Raw genomic sequence first — 24,789 nt, forward strand, 5'->3', positions numbered from 1 at the left:
GGTTTCAGTTCCTGGTAACACCATATGGTCCCCAAACTCCACAAGGAGTTATCCCTGAGAACATCAGAAGTAAGCCGAGCACTGCTGGGTATGGCCCAAAAATAAACAAACAAAAATTCACACTCTACTTTCTGAAACCCGAGAATATATGATCTCATATCAAAAGAATAATTCCGCAGATGTAAACTATGGATCTTGAGAGAGAGAGAGAGAGATTTTTCAGCTGTCCCTTATAATCCCAAGGTATGTGAACCTGGTGTCTGTCATGAAGGAAAATTAACAATTGGCTTTCAAGATTGGAAAAGATGCCAGGAACCAAAGTACAGCACTACTCACCCTTTGATTTTAACTCATTTTGAACTTCTGGATCTCTGAAATTACAAGAGTAAATTTGTGTTGTTTTAAATCTAAAATAGGGGCCAAAGCTGTAGTACAGTGGGTAGGGCATTTGCCTTGCATGCAGTGGACCGGATTTGATCCCTGGCATTCCATATGGTCCTCTGAGCACCACAGGGGTAATTCCTGAGTGCAGAGCCAGGAATAACACCTGAGCATTGCTGGGTGTGACCCAAACAGCCAAAAAACACAAAACAAAACAAAACAAAATATCCAAAATTAGTGTTAATTTGCTGTAACAAAAAAGAGAAATCAATATAGAAAAAAAAAAGAAGTAATGGGATTGGAGGTGACAATTACAGAGATAGGTGAATGACTCCAGAGAGTCGTTGAGGGGGTTAAAGTGCTGTTTTGCATGTGGCTGACCCGAGTTGGATGCTCAGCAGTGCATATGCAACCCTGAACACTCCCAGGAGTGATTCCTGAGGACAAAACCAGATTAGTTCTGTACACTACTAGATATGCTAGATATGGCCTAAATTCTTCCCCCATAATAGTAATTACAGATATTATGGTTGAACAATTTCCCAGAACTGAAAACTAATCTACAAGTTAAAGAAAGCCAGCAAATTCCACATAGGAAAAGTAAAATGAGGAACAATACAAGAAGTTAGTCAAGTGAAGTTCATGCCCAATTCAATCAGCTAATCAGTGGCTGAACAAATAGCAGTACTCCTACATTAAAAAAAAAAAAAAGTTAGTCAAGGGCCAGAGATGTAATAACAGGGGATAAAGCACTTGTCTTGCATGAGGTCAACCCTGGTACATCCCTAGTAGCCCAAGCATTGCCAGGAGTGATCCCTGAATAAAAAGTCAAGAGTAAGTCCTGAGCACAGTTGAGTATGACCCAAACACCAAAAAGAAAAATAAAATCAAAACAAGAGTTGAGGTAGCTATATTATTGTTATAAAAGTAGTTAAGTAGTGGGCTGGAGCAATAGCACAGCGGGTAGGGCATTTGCCTTGCATGTGGCTGACCCAGGTTCGATTCCCAGCATCCCATATGGTCCCCTGAGCACCGCCAGGAGTAACTCCTGAGTGCAGAGCCAGGAATAACCCCTGTGCATTGCTGGGTGTGACCCAAAAAGCAAAAAAAAAAAAAAAAGTAGTTAAGTAGGGGGCTGGAGAGATAGCACAGCTGATAGGGCGTTTGCCTTGCATGCAGCCGACCCAGGTTGGATTCCTTCACCTCTCTCAAAGAGCCCGGCAAGCTACCGAGAGTATCTCGCCTGCACTGCAAAGCCTGGCAAGCTACCCATGACGTATTCAATATGCTAAAAACAGTAACAATAAGTCTCACAATGGAGATGTTACTGGTGCCCGCTCGAGCAAATCGATGAACAACAAAAGGACAGTGACAGTTAAGTAGGGACTGGAGCGACAGTACAGCAGGTAGGGCATTTGTCTTGCACACGGCCAACCTGGGTTCAATCCCCAGCATCCTATATGATCCCCTGAGCACTACCAGGAGTTATTACTGAATGCAGAGCCAGGAGCAACCTTGAGCATTGCTGGGTATTACCCAAAAAGGAAAAAAAAAATTAAGTAAAAAGATTACAAGACACAAAGGATTTTATATATTGATTATAAAGCTTCACACCAACAAAAAAATAACAGGGGCAGGGACAGGGGCTGGAGAGATAGTACAGCAGATAAGGCACTTGCTTTGCATGCAGTCAATTCAATCCCTGACATCCCATAGTGCCCCAAGAAATGCCAGAAGTAATTTCTGAGTGCAGAGCCAGAAGAAAACCCTTAACATTGTTGGGTGTGGCTCCTCCACAAGTAAGAACCACCCCCCTCAAAATAAAACAAAACAAAAAGAAAGAACAGGGGCAGAGAGATAGTAATGTGGTTAGGGTGCTTGTCTTGCATAAGGCAGACCTGGGTTCAATCCTTGCTACCTTATATAGTTCCCCAAATCTGCCAGGAATGATCCCTGAGCACAGAGTCAGGAGTCAGCCCTGAACATAGCTGGGTGTGGCCAAAAAACAAAAACAAAACAAAAACAACAAGAAACAACAATTATAAAAATATATGCACCCAACAAAAGAGCCAAAAAATATATAAAAGAAAGCTGGTCAGAATTAAAGGGAAGAAATCATTCTACAGGCCAGAGCAATAGCATAGCAGATAAAGTGCTTTCCTTGCACGCACAGACCTAGGTTCAATCTCTGGCACCTAAGCCTACCAGGAGTGGTCCCTGAGTGCAAAGCCAAGAATAAGCCCGGAGCATAGCAAGGTATGGCCTATAAACAAACCAAAAAAAAAAAGAGAGAGAGAGAAATAAATCATTCCACAATAAAAATTGGAGACATCACTGCCTCACAGCTTCAGTGAAGAATACAACAACTAGACACGTGTCAGATGAGAAGACAGATGACTCAACACTAAAATCCTAACAGACTTAACAATTACTATACCCCAAAAGGCAGAATAAATATTTTTCTCAAGGGTACTCAGATATTCTCCAAGTCAGACAACTAAGTTTGGTCATAGCAAGTTTTAAGAAGTTGTAAAAGACTAAAATCAGCAAAGTATCTAATCATAAGTGAAACTAAAGGTTAATCACGCACACACAAAAGCAGAAAATTGACAAACATGGAAATTAAACAACTGATTCTTAACCAAGCACTCAAAGAAGAAATCCCAAGGAAAATGAGAAAATACCCTGAGATGAACTAAACTAAGAAACACAGGGGCTGGGAGATGACTCAGAGGGCTGGAGTACATGCTTTGCTTATAGAAGCACTGCACAACCCTCTGAGTTCTGTTCAGAGCAGTGAGCTGGGAGTAACTCCTGAGCTATGTTGTGTGTGATCCCCCCAACCCCAAAATAAACAATAGTTAAACATTAGTATTCAAATATTTAAAATAAATTTATATACAAATACATTAGTTACAACAAAGTTAAAATACAAGATTTGGGGCGATGGCTCAAGTGGTAGAGCACAGGCCTTTCATGAGTGAGGCTGAGGTCATCCCTCACACCCTAGGGCTTCCAAGCACTGTGACACAAAAGGAAAAACAGTAGTGCCGCAGGGATAGTACAAAGCACAGGGCTCTTGTCCTGCACTCAGCCAAAGGGGTTTAATCCTCAGCACCCCATAGAGTCCAAGTCGCCCCACCAGGAGTGATCCCTGAGTGCAGAGCCAGGAGTAAGCCCTGAGCACAGCTGAGTGTGGCCCCAAAATAAAAGCAAGCAAAAATTACCACTTAGGGAATGTCTATTATTAGAAAAATAATAATACAAGATAGCAAATGTTGGGCTGGGCCTTGATCAGAAGGACTTGGGTTCCCCATGAGCGGGTCTCATTCCCCTGACCCTGAAAGAGCCTCCAATTTGGCAGCGTTGGGAAATACGAGTAAGGAGAGGCTGCTAAAATCTCAGGGCTGGGACGAATAGAGACGTTGCTGGCGCCTGCTCGAATAAATCGATGAACAATGGGATGACAGTGATACAGTGACAATGACACAGCAAATGTTGGCAGGATTGTGCATAGCTGGTAGGAATGCAAAATTATGGGTACACTGTGGGAAACAGTAAGTGGTTTCTCAAAAAACTTAAATTTTTTTTTCTATGTTAACATAGCGGGCTGGAGCAATAGCACCGGAGGTAGGTAATTCCGAGGGCAGTGTTTATGTCTGGAATGTTAGAAAAATTCTGTAAGCAGATTAAGGGGATGACTGCACATTATGAACATACATAATTCCGCTTATTTTTATACTTAAAATTGGTTAAAACGGTAAAATTTATATGTTGTGTTCACCTATTGTGTGCCTCCCAAGCACCGCACTAGGGTGTCGGCGAGGCTCAACTGGCCTGGCCCGTCAGGCGGGTGAACGATAGGTCTGCGCGCGATGCTGGACAGCTCTGGCGAAGAGGAGTGGGGACCGTTACACCGCAGGTGTTGGGATGGGGGTGGGGAATCCTACTTAGGGGCCTGATTCCTGGCAACCGCGCCAGCCCTGCGAGGATTAACCTAATCAGGCGACCTGGTTCCTTTCTCCACCAGCTGAATACTCAACCGAACGACCTTACTGGGTCAGCAGGGCTTGATCGGGGAGTATTTCCTCGCCCTTCAGGTTTTCAGCTTGGGTTTGGCGGAGTCGGAGCGTCTATCCAGAACTCACCCGAACCATCCGGCAAACCACAACGGATCCTCTGGCAGTCAGAGGCCATGAGAAGGCTCACGAACTCGGGAAAAGCACCTTCCGCCCGGGCTAATAGTTGAAAATCCATCCTTTGCGCCGCCGCCAATGGCGGAATTTATTTACCCTGAATTCAACTCAGCTGTCCAGGTCCCTGGGCGAAGCCTGCCCTGACCCGCCGCTGCCCAGCCTGGAACTTCCCGTAGGGGGCTCGGACTAGGGCCGGCCTCCTGGAGACTCCGACACCCTGCGGTCGTTTAGCCGTCCCGCCTCGCCCCGGGAGCGCGGTCACTTCACTCACCACTGCAGGTGGAAGGTGTGGCCGCAGTGGATGGCGGCCACATCGCGGGAATGGTCGAAGAAATCGGAGCAAATGGTGCAGAGCGCACGGATAGGCATCGTGACTGTGGCTCTAAGAGCCCCAGAAACCCGGCTCTCGCCGCTCGGCTCACTTCAAATTCGGTTACAAAGCGCGACTTCCGGCGGCGGACCGGATGTGGCGTCACTAGCACGGAGGCGGGGCCTGCATGCTGACTCCGGATTGGACAACCATCTCAGGCGGGACTAACGTCCGCGGGGGCCGTGGAGAATCCGGGGCGGAGTGCGCATCAGAGCTTGTAGCCATCCCCCCCAGCAGCGGGTACCGCCAACGCGTATCTTTGGGTTGGAGCTTCAGCTGCGCTGTCCCGGCCCTGCTGAGAGGTTCCCAGGTTCCTTAACCCCGTGCTCTCAGGGCAGCCTTCTCTGAATTCAGGGAGAGGCGAGAAGGCCGTGGAAGTGGGGCAATGGGACTGTGACCCAGTAGAGAGTGGGTCGCTTGCGTTCTGGCAGCCGTGGTTCCCACAGACCAAGAAGATATTCCACCCTTTCATACCATGGCTGAGTGGTCTTAGAAAGGTGGACTCAGGGCCTAGCCCCTCAGGGCATCCCAAGCTCACCCTGGCTTTATAGCATGTCGTTCCCCAAGTTTGGAGGCAGCGGGGCCAGTGCCCTGACTTTCTCAGTTCCCGGGAAGATCAGTTGTGCCTCCGGATTGAAGTAGGGTTGGCATCTGTGAGCGCTACATGCTTCAAAGGAAAGTGACTAACAAGCCCTTTCTCTTCCTCTTTCTTTTTCAATATATACACATGGGGGGGCCAGAGAGTATGGGGTCTAGATGCTTGCCGAGTTTGATCACCAGCACCACATGGTTTCCCCCTCCCCCAAACACCAGTGGGGGAATCAAAGTCACTCTTAACACCACTGCAGTGTGGACCCCTGGAGGGGGAAAAAAAGCCCAGTAACCCCCCCAAAGATAAATGCTTGGGGAGGAGAAAAATAGCCCAAGGGACTGAGTGCATACTTTGATACAGGATAACTGGGCTTGAGGCCCCGTATTGCATGGTCCCAGCACTGCAGAGAGCCATCCTCAGCACCACACCACTGAGTGGCCCCAAAACAAGCTAAAATGTATATATATATATATATATATATATATATATATGCATATATATGTGCATATATATGCACACACACACGATTGCTATTGTAACCAAATCCCTTTCTGCACAATTAAAAAATATTTTCCCATGGATATCTAGATTTATTCCATTGAAAAAAGATGTCCACCAACAGTGAGCATAAATTAAGCAGATACAAGACATTATCAAGAAAATTTTCTCTGCCCTGAAAAGTTTGTTTTAAAAAATATAAAGAAAACACACATCAGCTAAGTTACCTTTGGGATCCTCCCCAAGGAAGAGGGAACTCACCTGAGCAGATAGAGCTGAAAGTCTTTCTAGGAGTTTTCACTTATACTATTTTTAGCAGCATTACCTCCCCTCGACCTTTCTCCAGAAGAAACCTTACTCATAGCCCCCAAATATAAGTTAGTATGAAGTAGAACCAGGGCAAAATCCTTTGGACCAGTTGTAGAAAATACAGGCATGGACCACAGGAAGGAAGAATCAATACAGTAGTAGAGAACTTGTGGCACTGCCCACCATGCACCCTCTCCCCAGTTCAGGGAAGGCTGCTCTGGCCACAGGCAGGATTTCTATGGTGGCTGGTGTTAGCGGCTTCCATTTCTAAGTCAAGGGCTCAATGCCTTTGGTCTTGTCAGAAAAGTAGCCCAGAGCTTAATTCTTGATGCGAGCCCAGAATAGGACCTGTCACATACTTGGGTTTCTAGAGTCCAGAGAACCCCACCACCTTCAAGGTGTACGCTAAAGTCAGGTGATCTGCACTCCCAGCTGGAACAACTCACTAGGCTCCCCTCCCCATCACTTTCCAGGGGCCCCTCCCCAGTAAGACAGAGGAAGCAACAGCAAGAGGGTGGTCAGAGGCTTTGGCAGGGTGACATTTATTTGCCAGGTTCAGCAGGCACACAGCCCACTGACCTTCATACACCAGAGCAGACCCACAGGCATGCAGGAAGAAGGGCAAGACTGCCCAGAGTGCCAAGCAAGGGCTGGGACCAGCGTGGCTGCCTGCCCAGCTGTAATGGGGTCTGACAAGGGGCACCTGCCAGGAGCCTCCATCAGCAACCAGGAGCCTTATTCTACTCCCTCACCAAAAGCAACTCAGCATGGCTTTGAAGCACCTGGGCCTCTCTCTATGCCCTGACGAAAAGGGAAGTGGGCCATAAATAACGAGAAGTTTTCCTTCGTTTTGTTGAACTAGAAGAGAAGATCTGCCCCTTTGTAGGGCAAACCCCCAAACTAGACTATGGAACACTGCTATGTGGCAGGCGCCCTGGGATCGAGAGAACTGTAGGCTGAGACTAAGGAGGGCCAGCTGGGAAGACCAAGGGATGTCAGCCTTTCCCTGTCTTCCATGCGAGAAGTTGGCCAAGCTGGGACATTAAGTATTGGGCTACTCTCTGCCTTTCCAGTTCACACTGCCAGATGCTAATTGCTCCTCCTTCCCTCCTATTACAAGCTCCAGGCACAGAGCAACCTACTGCAGGAGCCCTAGGAGGGTGAGAAATAGCTCTAGGACCTCTCTCTAAATCCTTGGGAAGGACTTTTCAGGGACAAGATGAAAGCTTCTACCCCCTTCCCATTCTCCTATACTTCTGAGGACTCCCAGAACTACCAAGCAGGGCCATGCAATCAGTCTTATCTTGAAGCACAGTGTCCTAGTTTGCATTCTCTGTACCTGCCAGTGTCTACTAGAGGAGCTGACACATCCCAGGCACATACCTTCAATGCAGGAGCCTAAGACCACTGACAGGGCCTCGCTGGAGGACCAGCTCTCAGGGCAAGGCCACCCAAGTTTAGGACCTGGGGGAGGATGGGACCTGCAGGGCCTGCCTGGGGAAATTATGAGGCAAAAAGGGGAGGGAAAGGGGAGTAGGGACCTCCTGAGTATCCCTAGAGCAGCATCCCACAAGGAACAGTAACTGGTAAAGCTAGCAAAAGACAGAAAAGCCACAAGGAATCCATGCAGGGGCTGGGGCTGGCCCTGCCTCTGGCCTGCCCACCACGCACGCACATACACACAGGAGAAGCCACAGCTCTCCTGCAGCCCCCAGGCATGCCCCACATTGGGAGGCAGAGGTGGGGGAGTGAGGGCATCATGCCAATGACTCTATGTACAGTGAGAAGCCCCTCATCCACTCTCCCACCCTCCTGCCCCATCTCCCACCCCCCCCCCCCCCACACCAGCCTGCCCTCTCAGCTGCTCTCCTCCCTCCGAGACTCCTGGGCCTGGCCAGCAGCCTCATCCCCTTTACTAGAGGGTGGAGCCTGGCCTGTTGTGCCCCCTGGGGCTGTGCTGTCCGGCTGGGCCAAAGCCGGCTCAGGGGTGGCAGCTGCCTTGGTGGTGGCCGGTGTGGCACTGCTTTGGGTGGTGGGCATGGTGCTCTCTTCTGTGGCTGGTGTGGCTCTCCCATCCGTGGCTGGAGTGGCACTCCTGTCAGTGGCTGGAGTGACGCTCCCATCTGTGGCTGGGGTGATGCTGCCATCTGTGGCTGGGGTGACACTTCCATCAGTAGCTGGGGTGGTACTGCCATCTGTGGCTGGGGTGACACTGCGGTCTGCGGGGGCTGCACTATCGCTCTTTCCATCACCCGTCGTGGCTGGGGTGGCACTGCTCCCAGGGGCCGGGGCAGCTCCACTTGTGGCTGTCGCCCCGCCTGTAGCCCCAGCGGCGGCGGCAGTGTCTGTGGCTGCAGCCGTGCTGGCCTGCTCTGGCGCCCGCAGTCGTTTCATGAGGGTGGTCACTCGGACGGCCTTCTGGAAGAGGGCAATTAGAGAGGCTCAGCGTAAGAGGCACAGATGCTGGATCTGCTCTTTGGCAAAGTCCACACTCAAACCATTCTGCTATGCCCCTGGCTGGCCCAGACTCCCCCCGCGCTTCCTCCCACCCCGATCTGAGCATCAACTGCGCAACACACCTGCTCAAGGGAGTGACAGGGGTTCTGGCTATGCCCGAGGGCCAGGCAGAGCTGTGTGTGACTGCAGGGGTATGTGACTGCAGGCAAAACAATAATGCCACAAGGAGCACTTGGAATCAGTTCAGGGAAGGGAGCCAGTTGGATCCTTACCTTCCATTTAGCCCTGGCAAAGTTCTTTTCAATCTGGGCACAGACACCATCCTTAATGTTCTTATCAGAAGCAGCATTGCCAGAAATCCTGGAAAGGATGCAAATGCATCTGGATCTCAGCGGATAAGAGACTTCCTGGAGGCTGTACCCAGCCTTTCTTTGTAAGCACCAGGGCAGATGTTCTGGGTGTCCCCAAGCCCCACTCGGCCTCAACGAGTGGCGGCTCCTGGGTAAGAGGAAGATGAAGACTCAGAGAAACTGGTCTCTTCTCCCATGTTCCACTCACCATTCATGAGAGATTGCCTCTTCTGCAGTTATCCTCTGGTCTTGCTCCACCTCCATCAGCCTTGTGACCAGGTCTTTGGCTGGAGACAAAGTCAAGGAGAGGCTAGGCATAGATGCCCTCTCACCACCTTGCAGTGATGAATGGGCTGGGGAATAGGCAGCTGAGAGCAATAGCATGCTGGGCACCACCACACCTGCTTGTGAAATATCATCCCAATATGGAGAATCGAACTCATAGTCGCCAGCTAGGATCTTGCGGAAGAGATTCTTGTCATGGTCCTCATAGTCATCTTCCTCCACCTCCTCATAGAAAGGAGGGTTTCCTGAAAGTCTGTAGAGGGACCAAAAGACAGGATCACCCTGGAAGGCCACAGACACAAGCCCCCACCCCTCCTGGTTGTCAACTTGTTTGTCTGCCCATCCACTCACAGGATGTACATGATGACACCAATGGCCCAGCAGTCCACAGGGCGTCCATACCGCTGCCGGCCTACCACCTCCGGGGCTGCAAACAAAATGTCCATCTGCCGGTCAGTGCCAAACCTGACTACCGGCTATCCCCGACACCCACTTCTGGGAATGGGAAATCCCTTTTTCATTCCCTAGAGCCACTCCTGGAAGGCAGACCCCACCCAGTCCCTGCCCACCCCATGCTTGCCCAGGTACTCAGGGGTTCCACAGGGTTCCTTGATGAGGCCATTCTCTAGCTTAGCCAAGTGAAAGTCACTGATAACGATCTTGGAGTTCTTCAGCCGGTTGTAGTAAACCAAGTTCTCCAGCTGCTCCGGCCAGGAAGGGCATGTAAATGGGCAGAGAAAGACTCCGTGAGAATCTCCCTGACTGCACCCCGAGTGGCCCAGCTGCTGCCTTCAGCCCCACTCCTGAGCTTACCTTGAGGTTTCTATGCACAATCTTGAGTGAGTGCAGGTAGGCCACGGCCTCCAGGACCTGCCGCACCACGTTGCTCGTGTCTCGCTCCGAGTAGTAGCCCTGGTCCAGGATCCAGTCAAACACCTCCCTCCCCGTGGCCCTGAGAGACACCAGCCCCTGAGCCCGGCGTGGCAGGATTGGGGGTAGGGCAGGAATACTTGGGCAGGCTGCTGACACCAGGCTGCTGGCTGGGTAAGGCACAGGGACACAGGACCCCAAAGGTCCAGAAAGGGGTCTTTCCCTGGCTGCAAGGGGTAAAGGCCCTAGGGACCGAGGAATCCTAGGACCCCAGACCCACACTCACAGCTCCAGGAAGATGAAGTACTCCTTGCGGGTCACAAACACATCCACCAGTTGCAGGATATTAGGGTGCTTCACCCTGGCAGCAGAGAAAGGGCCTTAATTAAGACCTCTTAATTATGTGACTTCCTAAGAGAGGCTCTGGTTGCCACTGCGGGCCACAGCAGACTAATTAGGTCAGAGGCCTATACTGCTTGAGATCTCCTGCCCCCAAGCCTGTTCATTCTTTCACTGCTCCCTGATGGCTGGCCCCTGCACCCCCAAGTCTCACACTCACATCTTTAGGATGCCTATCTCATTCTTGGCTGCCTTCCGCACTTTGCGGCCATCTCGCTTCTGGAACTTCTTGCAGGTGTGTAACTTGCCCGTTGTCTTGTCCTTGGCCCGAAAGATCTCGCAGAACTCCTCACTGTGGTAGGTGGGGCATGCACTCAGCTCTGGCCCCAGAGTGAGTGACCCCCGCACCCCCAGCCTCCCACTCGCCTTTCCCCAGCACTTGCTCACCCACACCCTGGCATCCCAAACCCCAGTACTCACGTCTTGATGACCTGGCCCAAATCATATCTGTCTGTCACCTCCGATGGCTGGTTATAGTTCTTCTTGTCGCCCAGAGTCACACACCCAAACGGCATTGCCGGACTCTGAGCTGCAGGCAGAAGGCAGAACAGGATCTGGCTCAACTAAAATGCTCTCCACTTCTCCCTAGCATCTGAGAGGAGGCCTCTGAGAGACCCCAACCTGGCTCAACAACAGCCCCAGAAAGGCTTGAGGAGGATCAGAATTCTACCCCTACTTTGCTGGCCATACCTCTAGCCACTCAGCTTAATGACCTGAACTAGAACGGCTCCTGCTTATGAAAAAAAAAAAGTGTGAGGAGATGGGGGTGCTCAGTGGGCTGGAGCACATGCCCTGCAAGGAGGAGCACCAGATTTAATCCCTGGCACGACATGGTCCCCTAAGCACTGCCATGAGCAACCCCCAAGCACTGAGCTGGGTATAGTCCCTGGGCACCCCAGGTATTGCCCCAAAACAAACAAAAAGAAACCCCTAAAGTATATTAAATCAAAATATTGAGTAGCTGTTTTGCATTTTATGCATTCAAAAAAAATTTTTTTTGTTTTTGTGTCATACCTAGTGGTGCTCAGGACTTACTTCTGGCTCTATACTCAGGAATAATTCTTGGTAGGGCTTAGAGGAATTTATGGGATGCTGGGGATTGAACCTGGGTTGGTCGCATGCAAGGCAAATGCCCTACCCACTGTTCTTCTACTCCTGTCACTCAAAAATATTTTTCTATTGGTGCAAGAGAGAGTACAGCAATTAGGGTGCTTACTTTGCATATGGCCAACCCAGGTTTGATTCACAGCACCACATATGGTACCCTGAGCACTTCAAGAAGTGATCCCTGGGGGCTGGAGCGATAGCACAGGGGGTAGGGCATTTGCCTTGCACACAGCAGACCAGGATTTGATTCCCAGCATCCCATATGGTCCCCCCGAGCACTGCCAGGAGTGATTCCTGAGTGCAAGAGCCAGGAGTAACCCCTGTGCATCACCCGGTGTGATCCAAAAACAAAACAAAACAAAACAAAAAAAAAGAAGTGATCCCTGAGCACAGAGCAGGAGTAAGTCCTAAGCACCATCAGGTGTGGCCCCAAAACAAAGCCAAAAATATTTGTTTTAATTGGGCCAGGCATGAGACTTAGTGGTAGAACAGTTGACTTATATGTGTGAGGTCCTAGGTTCAATTCCTGGCACTGACAAAATAATTTTAATTACATTAAGAAATAAATTATTGTTTTTGGTAGCTGAGCTACATACCTACCTAAATATTTCCACTATTTCAAAGATGAAAGGAGCTATATCCACCCAACCACCAAGATAGGCATCTCTCGAAGTCAGAGATGTAGAGAACATGAGTATTGCCAGGGGAGGGAAGCTCTCCTGTTTACAAAACAATGTGGTAAAACTACTAATGTCAAAAATACCCCTTGAACCAATAATGGCACTGCTAAACATATGTTCCACAGGACACTCACACAAGAATGCTTGCAGTGACAATGTTCATAATTGTCAATAATCAGAAACAGGGACCCAAGGTATAGTACAAAGGTTAAGGCTCTTGCCTTTTATGTGGCTGACTGCAGTATGAATCCTGGCACCACATATGATGCCCTGAACACTGCCAGGAGTGATCCCTGAGTATCACTGGGGGTGGCCCAAACACCTCCATCCCCCCCCCCAAAAAAAGATAAACTATAAATAGTCTTAATATCAATAGTGGGTTAGGGGACTCTGGGGATATGAGTCAATGGTAGAGGGGATGCCTCACATATGTCAGGACTCCTGGCTGGGACCACACACACACACACACGTACACACACACGACCCAACACACACAGTAGACTAGATTGTGGTATGGAACATAACAATAGAATGTGACATAGCAATAGAAATGAAGAAACTGTAGTTTTACCCAGTTACCTGGTGACTCTCACAAACACGGTGCTGAGTACAAAAGAGACAATAGAACACACATAGAATAGGCCAGGACCATGGCACAAAGCTATCTTGTGTCCACTTGGCATTTGAGTTTGTGCAATATTGATGAATGTGGTCTGATGGTCCCTAGTACCTCTGGGCCCAAGCACAGAACAAGCAGGACTGTGGAGTCAGGCAGTAGCCTGGGGCAACCCCCCAAAATAGAACACATGTAATGGATTTTTTTAATTTCAAGTTCAAAACAGGCAGAACTGGGGTTAGAGATAGTCGGCGGTTAGGCATCCTGCAAGCAACCTACACTGATTCAATCCCCAGTACCATAATGGTCCCCCAAGCAATGCCAGGAGTGAGTCCTGAGCACAGAGGCAGGAGTAAACCCTAAACACCAGCAGGTGTGGGCCCCAAACCAAACCAAAGCAGGCTGAACTAACTTGCTTGAGAACACAAATGTGCAAGTGAAACTATGGAGAAAATCTAGGAAGTAAGCATCATGAGTCCTAAGAGAGAGAGACTGTGATAGAGTCAGTCTGAGAGCCCAATTCTCAATCTGAGGATACCTTTACAGGGGGTTGCTCTTTTCTTTTTGATGGAGTTTGGTCTACATTCAGCAGGCTTCTGCTGGCTGTGCTCAGGGGTCGCTCTTTGTGGTGCTTGGAGGACCATCCTAAGTACCAGGTATTAAATCTGAGTCAGCCCCCATGCAAAGCAAGTTCCTTAATCTCAGTACTCCAAGCCCCATGCTTTATCACTGTCACTATCACTGTCCTCCCGTTGTTCATTGATTTGCTTGAGCGGGCCCAGTAACATTGTGAGACTTGTTGCTACTGTGTTTGGCATATTGAATATGTCACGGGTAGCTTGCCAGGCTTTGCCAAGCGGGTGAGATACTCTCAGTAGCTTGCCAGGCTCTCCGAGAGGAGCGAAGGAATTGAAGGCAGAGGAATCGAACTCGGGTAGGCCGCGTGCAAGGCAAACGCCCTGCCCGCTGTGCTATCGCTCCAGCCCCCATGCTTTATAATTTGTTTAAAATGAGCCTACTTTGGGCTGGAGCGATAGCACAGCGGGTAGGGCGTTTGCCTTGCACGCGGCTGACCCGGGTTCGATTCCCAGCATCCCAGATGGTCCCATGAGCACCGCCAGGAGTTAACTCCTGAGTGCAGAGCCAGGTGTAACTCCTGTGCATTGCCGGGTGTGACCCAAAAAGCAAAAAAATAAATAAATAAATAAAGAACCTACTTTTAGCAATATTTTTGCTATTCTTTACAATAACAATATTAATATTAAAATGATGGAAGGCAGAGATGTGACTTGAATGGCAGTGATGATGTCTTTGCATGTGTGATAAATCCCCAGCATATCCCAGTACTTCAGAGAATGACTGGTCTACTGGTCCCCTGCACTGTCAGCTGTGATTCTATTGGCACTCTGAGAACTATCTGGAATGGTCCTGGTCCCCCAAGTACCACCAGCAAATAAATTACCATCACACTAAATAACAATTGGTCATTTTTTTTGGCTTTTTTGGTCACATCTGGAGATGCACAGGGGTTACTCTTGGCTCTGCACTCAGGAATTACTCCTGGCAGCAGCTCAGGGGACCATATGGGATGTTGGGAATTGAACCCGGGTCGGCCGTGTGCAAGGCAAACGCCCTACCTGCTGTGCTATCACTCCAGCCCGCTAATTGGTCATTCTTAAGATAAAAGAGAAGATAGAAAAATACTGTTGTCAACCTGTCTCTGAGATGCGCTGCTAGGGGAAAAGCCAGGGACAGAGTGGTGGGTAAAGAGTGCTACTTGGGGCCAGAGTGATAGTCCAGAAGGTAAGGCACTTGCCTTGCACACAGCCAACCCAGGTTTGATCTCTGGTATCCTGTATGATACCCCAAGCTGTGCCAAGAGTGATCCCTGTGTGCAGAGCCAGTGGTAACACCAAAGAATTGCTAGGTGTGGCCGAATATCAAAAAATTATAAATACAATGAAAAGAAAAATGGTACTGGTATTTAGGTCAGTTTAGGGAGGAAAGAAAGAAAGGAAAGGAGGTAGGAAAGAAGGAAGGAAGGAAGGAAGGAAGGAAGGAAGGAAGGAAGGAAGGAAGGAGCAAGTCAGAGCAATAATATAGCTTATGCTTTTGCCTTGCAAGCATCTGACCCAGGTTCAACTCCTGGCACCACATGGTCCTCCAAGCGCTGTTGGATATGCATCCATCCCCCAAAAAGAAGGGGATCCAGAGAGATAGCACAATGGTCTTGAGCACATACTTTGAATGCAGGAACCCATTTTGATAGTGGTAGCATATGTTTCCCTTAGAAGGAGTGCCCTTTGAGCATCGAGCCCAAATAGCCTCAGAGCATTACTGAGGTTTTTGGCCCCAAAACCAAAACTAAAACAATCAACCAAAAAGAGTTCTCTTTGCCACAAAAATCAGGTGTCAGAAGAACAGATTATATTTTGTTTATTGTTTTTTCAGAGAATTTTTACTATGGTTACTTTTCTTGGTTGAATAAATATTGCATTCAGGGCTGGGAAGACAGACATCACCAAGGTTAGGTGGTCTCTGCATAGCATGAGCCCATCTCCAGTTCAATCCCTGACACTATTTGACCTCCTGAGCATTGCCAGGTATGGCCCTGATGGCCCCTAAGCACCAATCGTGTGATCTGGTGGTCCCCAAACTTTAGGCCCCAAGCAACACTGTATCCTTGGGCCCTTAGCATTGAACACTGACCTCTTGTCCCCTGAGCATGGCTTGGGAGGCCCTACCATAAATAAATAAGTAAATAAATAAATAAATATTATTTAGGTGTAGTCTTTGGGAGATTTCTCAGAAGAAAAACCTCTCTGGGTGGAGAGGCAAGGAATGACTTTAAGGATGAAGGACTGGCTTTAAAAGGAAAAGATTTGACAGGAGGCACACAGGAAAATGACCTAGAAAAGCAAGACAAGCCTGCCTTGTGCCCTCACTGCCAGCATCCTAGGGAGACCTGGACACTCGGGTCCAAAGGCGAGGTCACTGGCCAGGAATGGGCCTTCCGGACACAAGGATGACCACTTGCAGCTGGTTGCAGAGGCCCCACACACTCAGGTACCTAGAGCTGTGCCTCACTGGTCTGCAACAATGTCCATCCAGCCCTTACTTTCAGTGTTAGAAATATGAACTTCTGGTTATAGGTACTCCTGGATGTGGATACTCCTGAGTGTAGGTACTCCTATAGCACTCCCAGGGCTGAGTGATAACACAGGGGTTAAGGTACTTGCTTTGTATCACCCCAACTCTGGTTCAATCCCCAGAACTGTGAATCATCTCCAGAACACAGCCAGGGAAGATTCCTAAGTATCTCCAGGTATAGCCCCAAAACCCAAAAATAAAATTAAAAAGGAAAAAGGAAAAAGTTTCTAGCAGCCATTGTTTAGAGGTGAGCTTCGAGAAGCAAACTTATGACACATCTGGACCTTTGCAGATCTGATGAGGAGTTTGTCTCCAGAATGCCTGGTCCCCGGCACACCGGGATAACAGCTCTGCCTGTTTATTAGGACTGTGGTGCTGGGGTCTTGACTAGCCATCCCCAAACTGAGATCCACTCAGACACAGGGAGAAAGCCACCCCCAGAAGCAGTTTGAGTTGAAGAACTCTCTCCCCAGCACAGTGACCTGAACCCACACAAGCCCCTTGGCTGGCCCTGCTTGTTGCTCCGTCCCTCCCAGATGGAGCCCATCCCAGGGGTCACATTCCTGGATGCTCCCTCCCCCCATGTCTCCTCAGCATTAAGATACAAATCCCATTCTTTCCTCATCTGGGTTTTGGGGCTGAGGGAATGCAAATACATTTCATCAGCGTGATTTAAGCCAGGGCTTAAGCCATCTTGTCTTGAGGCACTGCAGAGGCAAACAAGAGATGCTTTGAAGATCTTCCCGACTGCGTCTTTGCCACATGGTCACAGCCCTGCTCCTGTGTCTTTTAGGGAGAGCATGTGGCTGGAATCCCACTCTCACAGCTGAGAGCAGAGGCACAGCCACCCACCACCGCCGGCCACCTCACTCGGCGCCCTGACAGCCTGGGGGAGGGGGTCTGCAGCAGTTCCCTCCCTTCCCAGCCTGTGATCTTAGGGCTCATCCTCGGTGGGAGGGTGGTCCCTCAGCTGGCAGGTCCCCCAGAAGGGCTGGCAGAGACCTGTGCCCCAGCTCTGCTGCTTCGCTCACACCATTCCCTCTGCAGGAATGCCCTTCCCCCAGGGCCTCCCATCAGCATCCTATTTGTCACGGCAGAGTTATTTATAACATTAAAAAAAATATATCAGCAACTACCTAAACATCCAACAACAGGTGACTCGCCATGTCCACAGTGTCCACTCCATGGCAGGAAGCGTGAGCACCGGCAAGGGCACTGCTGCCTTGGCCCCCATGTGGAAGAGTGTCCAGGGTGCCAAGACCAGGGCTGAATTCCTTTGCTCATTGTCATTTCTGACATTTTAAGGTGGTTTATACCACAGATTGTCTAAAACAATCCCGAGGTGTCAAAACCAGGCTCAAAATGGCCCTTCTGACATAACCTCCCCTCTCTTCTCCCCACCCACCCTGCCCTGCCTCCAGGTGGGGGGGTTTGTTTATCCTGTCGCAGCTTTTCCTTCATGCACACACCCTCAAGCGCCCTCATGCCCACAGGCACCCAGGACTTCTCTTGGGGTTTGTCACATCGTGGAATCAGAAATCTGGGCCTTTGTCCCTAGTCCCATCTGCTTGGAGTCAGGCCCTGAAGCCTCATGGCTTGAGGCCGGGATAGACCTACCCGGCACCTGGATGCCCAGATCTGGACCAGTCCTGGCTTTTCCTCCCTTGCCACTCTCACAGCACTCACTTCCTCCCTCACCAGCCTGGCCCCAGGGTGAAGAAAGGAGAGAGCAGGGGGGTGGGGGGCGTGCTTCCGACTAGTGCCATGGTCCCCTCTACTCCCACCCACTCCACCATCTGCTCCCCACTGCTGCTGCTTTGGAGGCTGCCTGGTATGTGCACCAAGCCTGTGACACCTGCTAGGAAACAAAGGGGGCCCTGGTCCCAAAGTTGGGAGTTAAGGGGCTGGAAAGACAGTACCGTGGGTAGGGCGTTTGCCTTGCACACAGCTGACGTGGGTTTGATCCCCGGCATCCCATATGGTCCCCTGAGCACCACCAGGAGTAATTTCTGAGTGCAGAGACAGGAGTAACCCCTGAGCATCTAGGGGTGTGGTCGAAAAAGCAAAAAAAAAAAAACCCAAACAAACAAACAAAAAACAACAAAATTGGGAGGTGCAGCTAAGGGGAGTTTGAGGAAAGTTGGAAAGACAAGGGCGATGCCTCAGGCCCACACTGGGCCACAGCAGGCAAGGGGCCTCACAGCTTTACCTTCCATTGTCTGTTGAATCACTTACAGCCCCAACCAAGGTGGGGGGTTACCAGAGGAAGTCTGGGGGAAGTGCAGAGCGTGGGCACTGCCACTGACTTCCAGCCTGGTTCCTGCCAGCTCCTCAGGGCTGACCCCTGAGCTCAGGTAGCCCTATGGGAGTCTTGCCTATGGTGTCCTGATAATAGGGATGCCCCAAAGACCCTACTGCAGCTTTGGGCATGTCTGGCCCAGGGGATATCCTCTGTATCCTGAGGCAAGATAAAGGCCATCTCCAGAAGATCAGAGGTCCACTTTAGAGTCCTGTCCCCTCCTCCATGGGGGTCACCCTGATTCAAACTTCAAATCTTGTAGCCATAATGCACAGGGGTTTCCTGCTGCCCTGGATGTCCATCTCGGAAGGCTCTAGAGCTTGTAGGAAATCTAGGGAGACCAGCAGGGGCCCAGGAGGCCTCCAGATGTCTCCCAACAACTGTGGGCAACACCTCCCGATTTAGTGGCAGCTGTGAACACCAGCCTAGAGGCGCTGTAACCCCCCCCCCACCGCCACCCCATTCTCTCTCAGGGACTAGGCTTCCTGCTTCCATGGACATGTCTCGATCCTAGTCTCACCTGGTCTGGGTCTAGCTCAGGCCTCACCTGCAGGACGGGTTAGGATGGGAGGATGGAGACATCTTACTCTCAAGGGCTGGAAGTAGGATGCAGCGCAAAGCTTCTAGCCACCCAGACAACTGCTTCAGGGAACAGGACAGGAGACTCCACTGGCTGGGCCAATACTGACCCTTCCCTCTAATGAGAGGAAATAAGGAGGGACAGTAATAAGTGTCTCCAGTCTCTGGGGTGGGCACAGTCCTGTTCTGCCTCCAGAACATTTAGGTAGAGCCAACTGGCTCCTGCTAGGGACTAGAGTCCCAATCTCTACACCCCTGAAGGAGAATTTATTGCATCCCTGTGGATGGAGAAATACAGGGGAAGGCTCCAGAGTAAAGGGTTGCCAGGGTGATGATGGAAGTTTTAAAAGAAGGTGGTGGTGAAGGGGGCAGAGATATTGTCCAGACCCCTTATCTGGGAGTTCCCTGGGACCCAGACCTGGTTCCTTCCCCAAAGGTTTTATAACCCTGGTCTCCGTCAATGCAGAGGAGATGGAAGAACTTTAGACCCCCAAAAAGAGGGCTAGGGGTCCAAAGACAAAGAGAACCTATGATGGAGGGAGAAAAGAAGGCTTGAGTAAAAGGGATGCAATGCAAGGCTGCAGGCAGGAAGAGTGTGCCGGCTTCTGAAGGGTGCCCAGTGCCCAAAAGCCTCCATGGACATGTGCTCTGGACACATGAACCAAGAGCTTCCCTGGGTGACTAGAACCTTCTGTGTCCCCCAGCTAGGCACTGCATTGGTGTGGGAGGCACAGCCAAAGCCCTAGGGAAAGGACCAGCTGTAGCAGTCCCCCAAAACAGCCTCAGCCCCTTTTCCCTGCTGTCGCGATGCTTAGGTGAGGCAATTCCAGCATGTTGAAGCACAGCCTGGGGGATGGAAATAAAGCTTGGAGACCTGGCTGCTTCCTGTCCTCCCACCCCTCCCCCTGCCTAGACTCCCCAACCACACACACCCACCACCCCCCAGCTTGCTCTCTTTTTCCAGCCCTGGGTCCCTGTGGCCCCTCTCGCACCTCAGCCTAATCCCCTGCCACCACCTGCCTTCCTGGGAATAGATCCTGTCAGGAAGGCCAGAAGCAGCAACTCATACACCCTCGAAACAGGATCACAACAGCACAGGCCTTCGTCCCTCAGTTTCCCTGGATGGAAAGGGTCAACCCTGTAGCTGTCTCTCCCCAGGCAAGGCCTGCCAACCTGCTAGGGAGATGCCACCAGGGCAGGGTCTGGACAGGCGGACCCATTGTGACCTGGGAAGTCTCTCTATGCCACCTGAGTGTTCTCACCAAAAGCTGTAAACAAGAGATAGAGACAGACAGACAGACAGACAGACAGACAGACAGACAGAGACAGAGAGAAACCTGTGCCTCACCACAAAATCAGACCTGGGGGAGTGGACCCACTAATTTCCTAATTTCTGTGCAGAGGAAATTGGGGTCCAGCAGGTGGCTGAAGCTGGTAAGAATCATTTGGGTAGGTGGGTATAGGAGGTCTCTGCAGGTGATCCTAGGGGATTCAGACTGGGTCCTAGAAGGTGGTGACAAGATAGGGGGTGAGCTACTGCAGACAGAGCTCTGGGAGAGGGGCAGAGGACCCTGCTCTCTCCCTGGAACCTGGTGGAAAGGGCTCTGTCTAGGGGGTGGACAAAAGAAGCTTGGCAGAACCACGAGGGGGTAAGGGGTGGGAGGGGGGAAGGAGCGCCCAGGGTCTCAGCGAGACACTAAAGACTGGGGAAGGCAGAAACTCACCGGCTCATTGTCCACCCTAAACCCCATTTCTAGCTCAGGGTCCCCTCCGGACGGTGGTGCTACCCTGACCCCTTCCTCAGTGCGGCTGACTCGCCCCCGCTGGCACAGGCACACACATGCGGAAGGCACACGTGTGAGCCTCCAGCCCCGCACCTCCCAGCAGAAACATGTGCGCCCCCACCCGCAACGCACGCCGCGGGGTCAGGGTCCTGGGCCCCGGCTGGCCACAGCGGCGGGAACAGTTCAGCGCCCGCTCTCTACTAAGGGGGTTTCAGGTCCCTGGGGGCTTCCAGCCTCCTCCCCCATCCCGCAGCAGCCCCGCCCAGCCCCCTTCAGGTTGTCGCCCATAAAGAACTCTCCGTTGTCATGGAAATTAGTGACTGCTTAGGGGGAGGGGGGGCCCTGGGGGCAGTTGGGAGGGGCTGGAGGATGCTCCGGGAGTCTGAAGGGACAGCTCAGCCCTCCGCCCCGGCCCCCCGGGAAGCACCACGAATATTGGAGGGTTCTATTCTCACAATTAGCAGCCCAGAGAAAAGGCAGGGGATGGGTGCAAGGAGAGGAAATTCGCCTGGACTTGAATCTCAGAGGCTCCCCCTGGGACCCCCCCCCACACACACACAAAATCGCGGTGACGGGAACTTTAACCCAACCCAACACACTGACCTCCCGGACCTACAGAGCCCGCGTGTTTTGCACCCACAAGGACCCCAAGCTTTCGATGTGCCCCTTGCACTCCGCGCCCAGAACCTGGAGCCTGAGACCCAATTCCCCTAAGACCCTGCAACGTGCGTCCTGGGGCCATCCCCTAGCCCGACACGATCCGCACCTGCAGCGCCGGTCCGTCACTGGGAGGAAGCGATTGCGGGTTCGGTGGGGACGCCGAGGGCTCCAGGGGCAGCGGGCAGAATCCGCTCCGGGCACACGCGTGGCAGACGCGGCGCCTGCTGCAGCCGCTCCGGCTCGCGAACCTCCAGCATCTCCCGCCGCTAGCCAGCACCGGATTCGCACCCCGAGCCGGGGGCGGTTCGGGGGCGGGGCCTCCCGCAACCGGCCCCGCCCCACCCCCCGCGGAGCCTGAGGCTAGAATCCGAGTCCGCTGGGCCCCCAGAGCCACACTGGCCCACGCTCGGCTCTCAGCCTCCCCCAGGCCTAGACAGAGCAACACGGGGACAGTGTGTGTGTGTGTGTGTGTGTGTGTGTGTGTGTGTGTGTGTGTGTGTTGGGGGGGAGGGGGTGGGAGGAGGGGAAGCGGGGAGTCTATGCCCACTGTAGGGAGTGAGAGGAGGAGGAATGTGAAAAGGCATATCCCCGGGCTGCACTGGAGTCTCTAGTAGTTCCCAGGGATCCAGGCTCTGTCTAGCTTCCCAAACCTGACTCAAATGCTGGAACCCACTTAGAAGAAATAAGTGGGCAGCCCCCAAAGCAAATTGGACTACAGACTGGCATTCCCTCACCCTTTCCGTCAGCAGCAGCAAGGGGAAAAGGGTATGTGGTGAGGATGAGACCCCCAGCACCCCATGGTGGCAGAGCTAACAGCCTGAAGAGTGGATGCCTTCCCCATGTTCAAGTCCCAGCCACGGCCACTGACCCAATCTGTCCCACTCCCCATGTGGCACTGAAGTTTCCAGGCTGTAACTGTCATCCAGGATGATGTGGACTCTGTTCTCTTCCCAGCTTAATGTCCTCAAAACACTCTGAGCAGCCTCCTCCTCAGTGGGCTGGGCTGTGGGGGTCCGAGAGAAACAGAGCCTCGAAGCCTCCCACCTGCCCTATCCCCTGACTAGGTAACAAAGAACTGGCAAGACGAAGCTTTGAAGCAGAGCTCTCATTGGTCACTGCCTTGTCTCTTGTCAGGGAGGCTTGTGGGCCTAGTATTAGACTTACCTGCGTCACAAGTCTTGAGGATCACCTTGAGGCTAGTGTCTGAAGGCCCGACTCCAACTTCTCAGGGCCCAGATGTGGGCCCCACCCAACCCGACCCTCCTAGTGAAACTTTTCCATCAAGGGAAGGGTTATTCCTTCGGTGAGAACCGCCCTGAAGCTTCCACAGCTGCTGTCAGGAATGACTGTTCACGTGAGGAGCCTGGCGCTGCAGCTGGCAAACTCACCTGGGAAATGCTTGTTCAGACAAGGCCCCTCCATGCCTTCCTCCAGAGGGGCCATCAAGGAGTTCTTCCCCTCTTTTCCTGGCTTTGGGTTGCCTTTCACGGGCCAAATTGTTGCCACCTCTGGGCTCCCTGGACTCTGGGTAGTCTCAGTCATGATCCCAAACCCACTGCTGGATCAGGGTCTCCTGTTAGGCAAAGTATCTGCAGAGCAGAGCCTGAGTCTCACCTCAGTATGTTCACTTCATGTCTAAAGAACAATTGAATGGGCACAAGGGGATTGCTCAAAGAGCTGGGACACTTACCTTGCCTGCGCTCAGCCCTGCATTCAGTTTCTGGCACTACATGGCCCCCTGAGCACCCAAGTAGCAATGGAGACCTGAGCAGCACCACATCACTGAACCTGAGCACTGAACCATCAGGCACTGCTTGGGAGGTTAAAAGAAAAATGAGGAGACTTAAGATATAGTACAGGGGTAAGGTGTTTGCTTTGCGTGCAGCTGATCCAGGTTTGATTCCAGACACCCCACTGAGCTTTCCAGGACTGATTCCAGGAGTGGTCCAAAACAAAGCAAAAAAAATAAATGGTGTGGCTCTCAGCCCTCTCAGTGGTCTGTAAAATGATATTTGGGACAAGAGCAATAGTACAGCACGTAGGACATTTGTCTTGCATGCAGCCGACTGGGGTTTGATCCTCAGCATCCCATATAGTCCCTGAAGTACCGCCAGGAGTAATTACTGAGTGCAGAGCCAGGAGTATCCCCTGAGCATCACTGGTTGTGACCCAAAAAGCAAAAAAACTAACAAAAAATAAAAAACAAAAAAATAACCCAAAAATATGATACTCTGGGGCTTGAGCAATAGTACAGCAGATAAAATGCTTATCTTACATATGGCCAACCCAGAGTTCAATCCCTGGCATCCCATATGGTCCCCTAAGCACTGCCAGGAGTAATTTTTGAGTTCAGAACCAGGAGTTATCTCTGAACACCACAGGGTGTGGCATAAAACACCCCAAAAAAAGTGGGAAAGAAAAGATGATTCTCTGATTATATGGTGCCAGTGACTGATGAGACTCTGATCCCACACATGTCATATTTTCTGTCGTTACTGAAGTTCATGACAGTCCAGGCTGGAGGGCCGAGGCGGAGCTGGAATGGGGACCGAGTGGCAGGGGAGAGGCGGTTTGCCAGAGCCCTGCAGCTGCTGCTGCACCTCTTCTTGGTCCTGTGCACGTTCCATGTGCCTGTGGGAGAGAGCACGTGGCAGGATACATGTGCACGTGTGTGTGTGTGTGTGTGTGTGTGTGCACGCACGTGCTTGTGCGGGCTCTTATGCCGAAGGAGATGACAACAGCAGAGTGTGCAGAGGTGTCCAGGGGCACAGCATCTGCGTTCTGTGTGCATCTAGGCGTGTTTGCTTGCATGTACACATAGATACTGTGGCTGCTCCCTGAAGCCATGATTCCCTTCATGTCTGACACAGAACTGTAAAGGCTCAGTTGCGGTATGAGAGCAGGAGACTGGACTGTGTATGTTCAGGGGTGAAAGAGAACAGGACACAGAGACTGTGACGGCCCTAGATCATTGGCTATTTCTAGACTCTCCACCTGCGGCAGCCTCTGACTCTCAAGTCTCAGTGGCGGTAACCGGGGGCAACTTGTTCTGCAGCCCCCAGCAGGGAGTCAGAGTGGGGTTCATTTTAATGTTTCAGCTTCAACTTCTAGCTGCCTTCCAGGAAGGAAGGTACAACACTAACAGAACGCCACAGTCTCAGCTTGTCCTGGGAAGATGAAGTCAAGTAAGGGCCATGGCTTCCAGTC

At 51.3% G+C, this 24,789-nt stretch overlaps 2 protein-coding genes across 3 annotated transcripts in view; both read right to left on the minus strand.

Moving 5' to 3' along the window:
* Nucleotides 1-5,139, minus strand: part of TRAIP (TRAF interacting protein) — a 29,936-nt gene extending 24,797 nt beyond the window's left edge. For both annotated transcript variants that reach the window (XM_056129382.1, XM_056129381.1), the window contains exon 1: nucleotides 4,849-5,139. In XM_056129382.1, coding sequence (XP_055985357.1) covers nucleotides 4,849-4,946 — 98 coding nt within the window. In that variant the 5' untranslated portion in view covers nucleotides 4,947-5,139. The remainder of the gene's footprint in view (nucleotides 1-4,848) is intronic.
* Nucleotides 5,140-6,854: 1,715 nt separating this feature from the next.
* On the minus strand, nucleotides 6,855-21,913 carry CAMKV (CaM kinase like vesicle associated). The gene is made up of 11 exons (XM_056129393.1): nucleotides 21,689-21,913; nucleotides 11,128-11,236; nucleotides 10,868-10,999; nucleotides 10,595-10,669; nucleotides 10,252-10,390; nucleotides 10,019-10,139; nucleotides 9,790-9,865; nucleotides 9,555-9,691; nucleotides 9,362-9,440; nucleotides 9,076-9,163; nucleotides 6,855-8,764 (listed from the first exon to the last, which is right to left on the minus strand). The coding sequence occupies exons 2-11, from the start codon at nucleotides 11,220-11,222 to the stop codon at nucleotides 8,204-8,206; spliced, it is 1,503 nt and encodes a 500-aa protein (XP_055985368.1). The 5' UTR covers nucleotides 11,223-11,236; nucleotides 21,689-21,913; the 3' UTR covers nucleotides 6,855-8,203.
* Nucleotides 21,914-24,789: the final 2,876 nt, after the last annotated feature.

Source organism: Sorex fumeus, unplaced genomic scaffold (assembly GCF_029834395.1).
Source record: "Sorex fumeus unplaced genomic scaffold, SorFum_2.1 ptg000072l, whole genome shotgun sequence".
Taxonomy (NCBI): Eukaryota; Metazoa; Chordata; class Mammalia; order Eulipotyphla; family Soricidae; genus Sorex; species Sorex fumeus.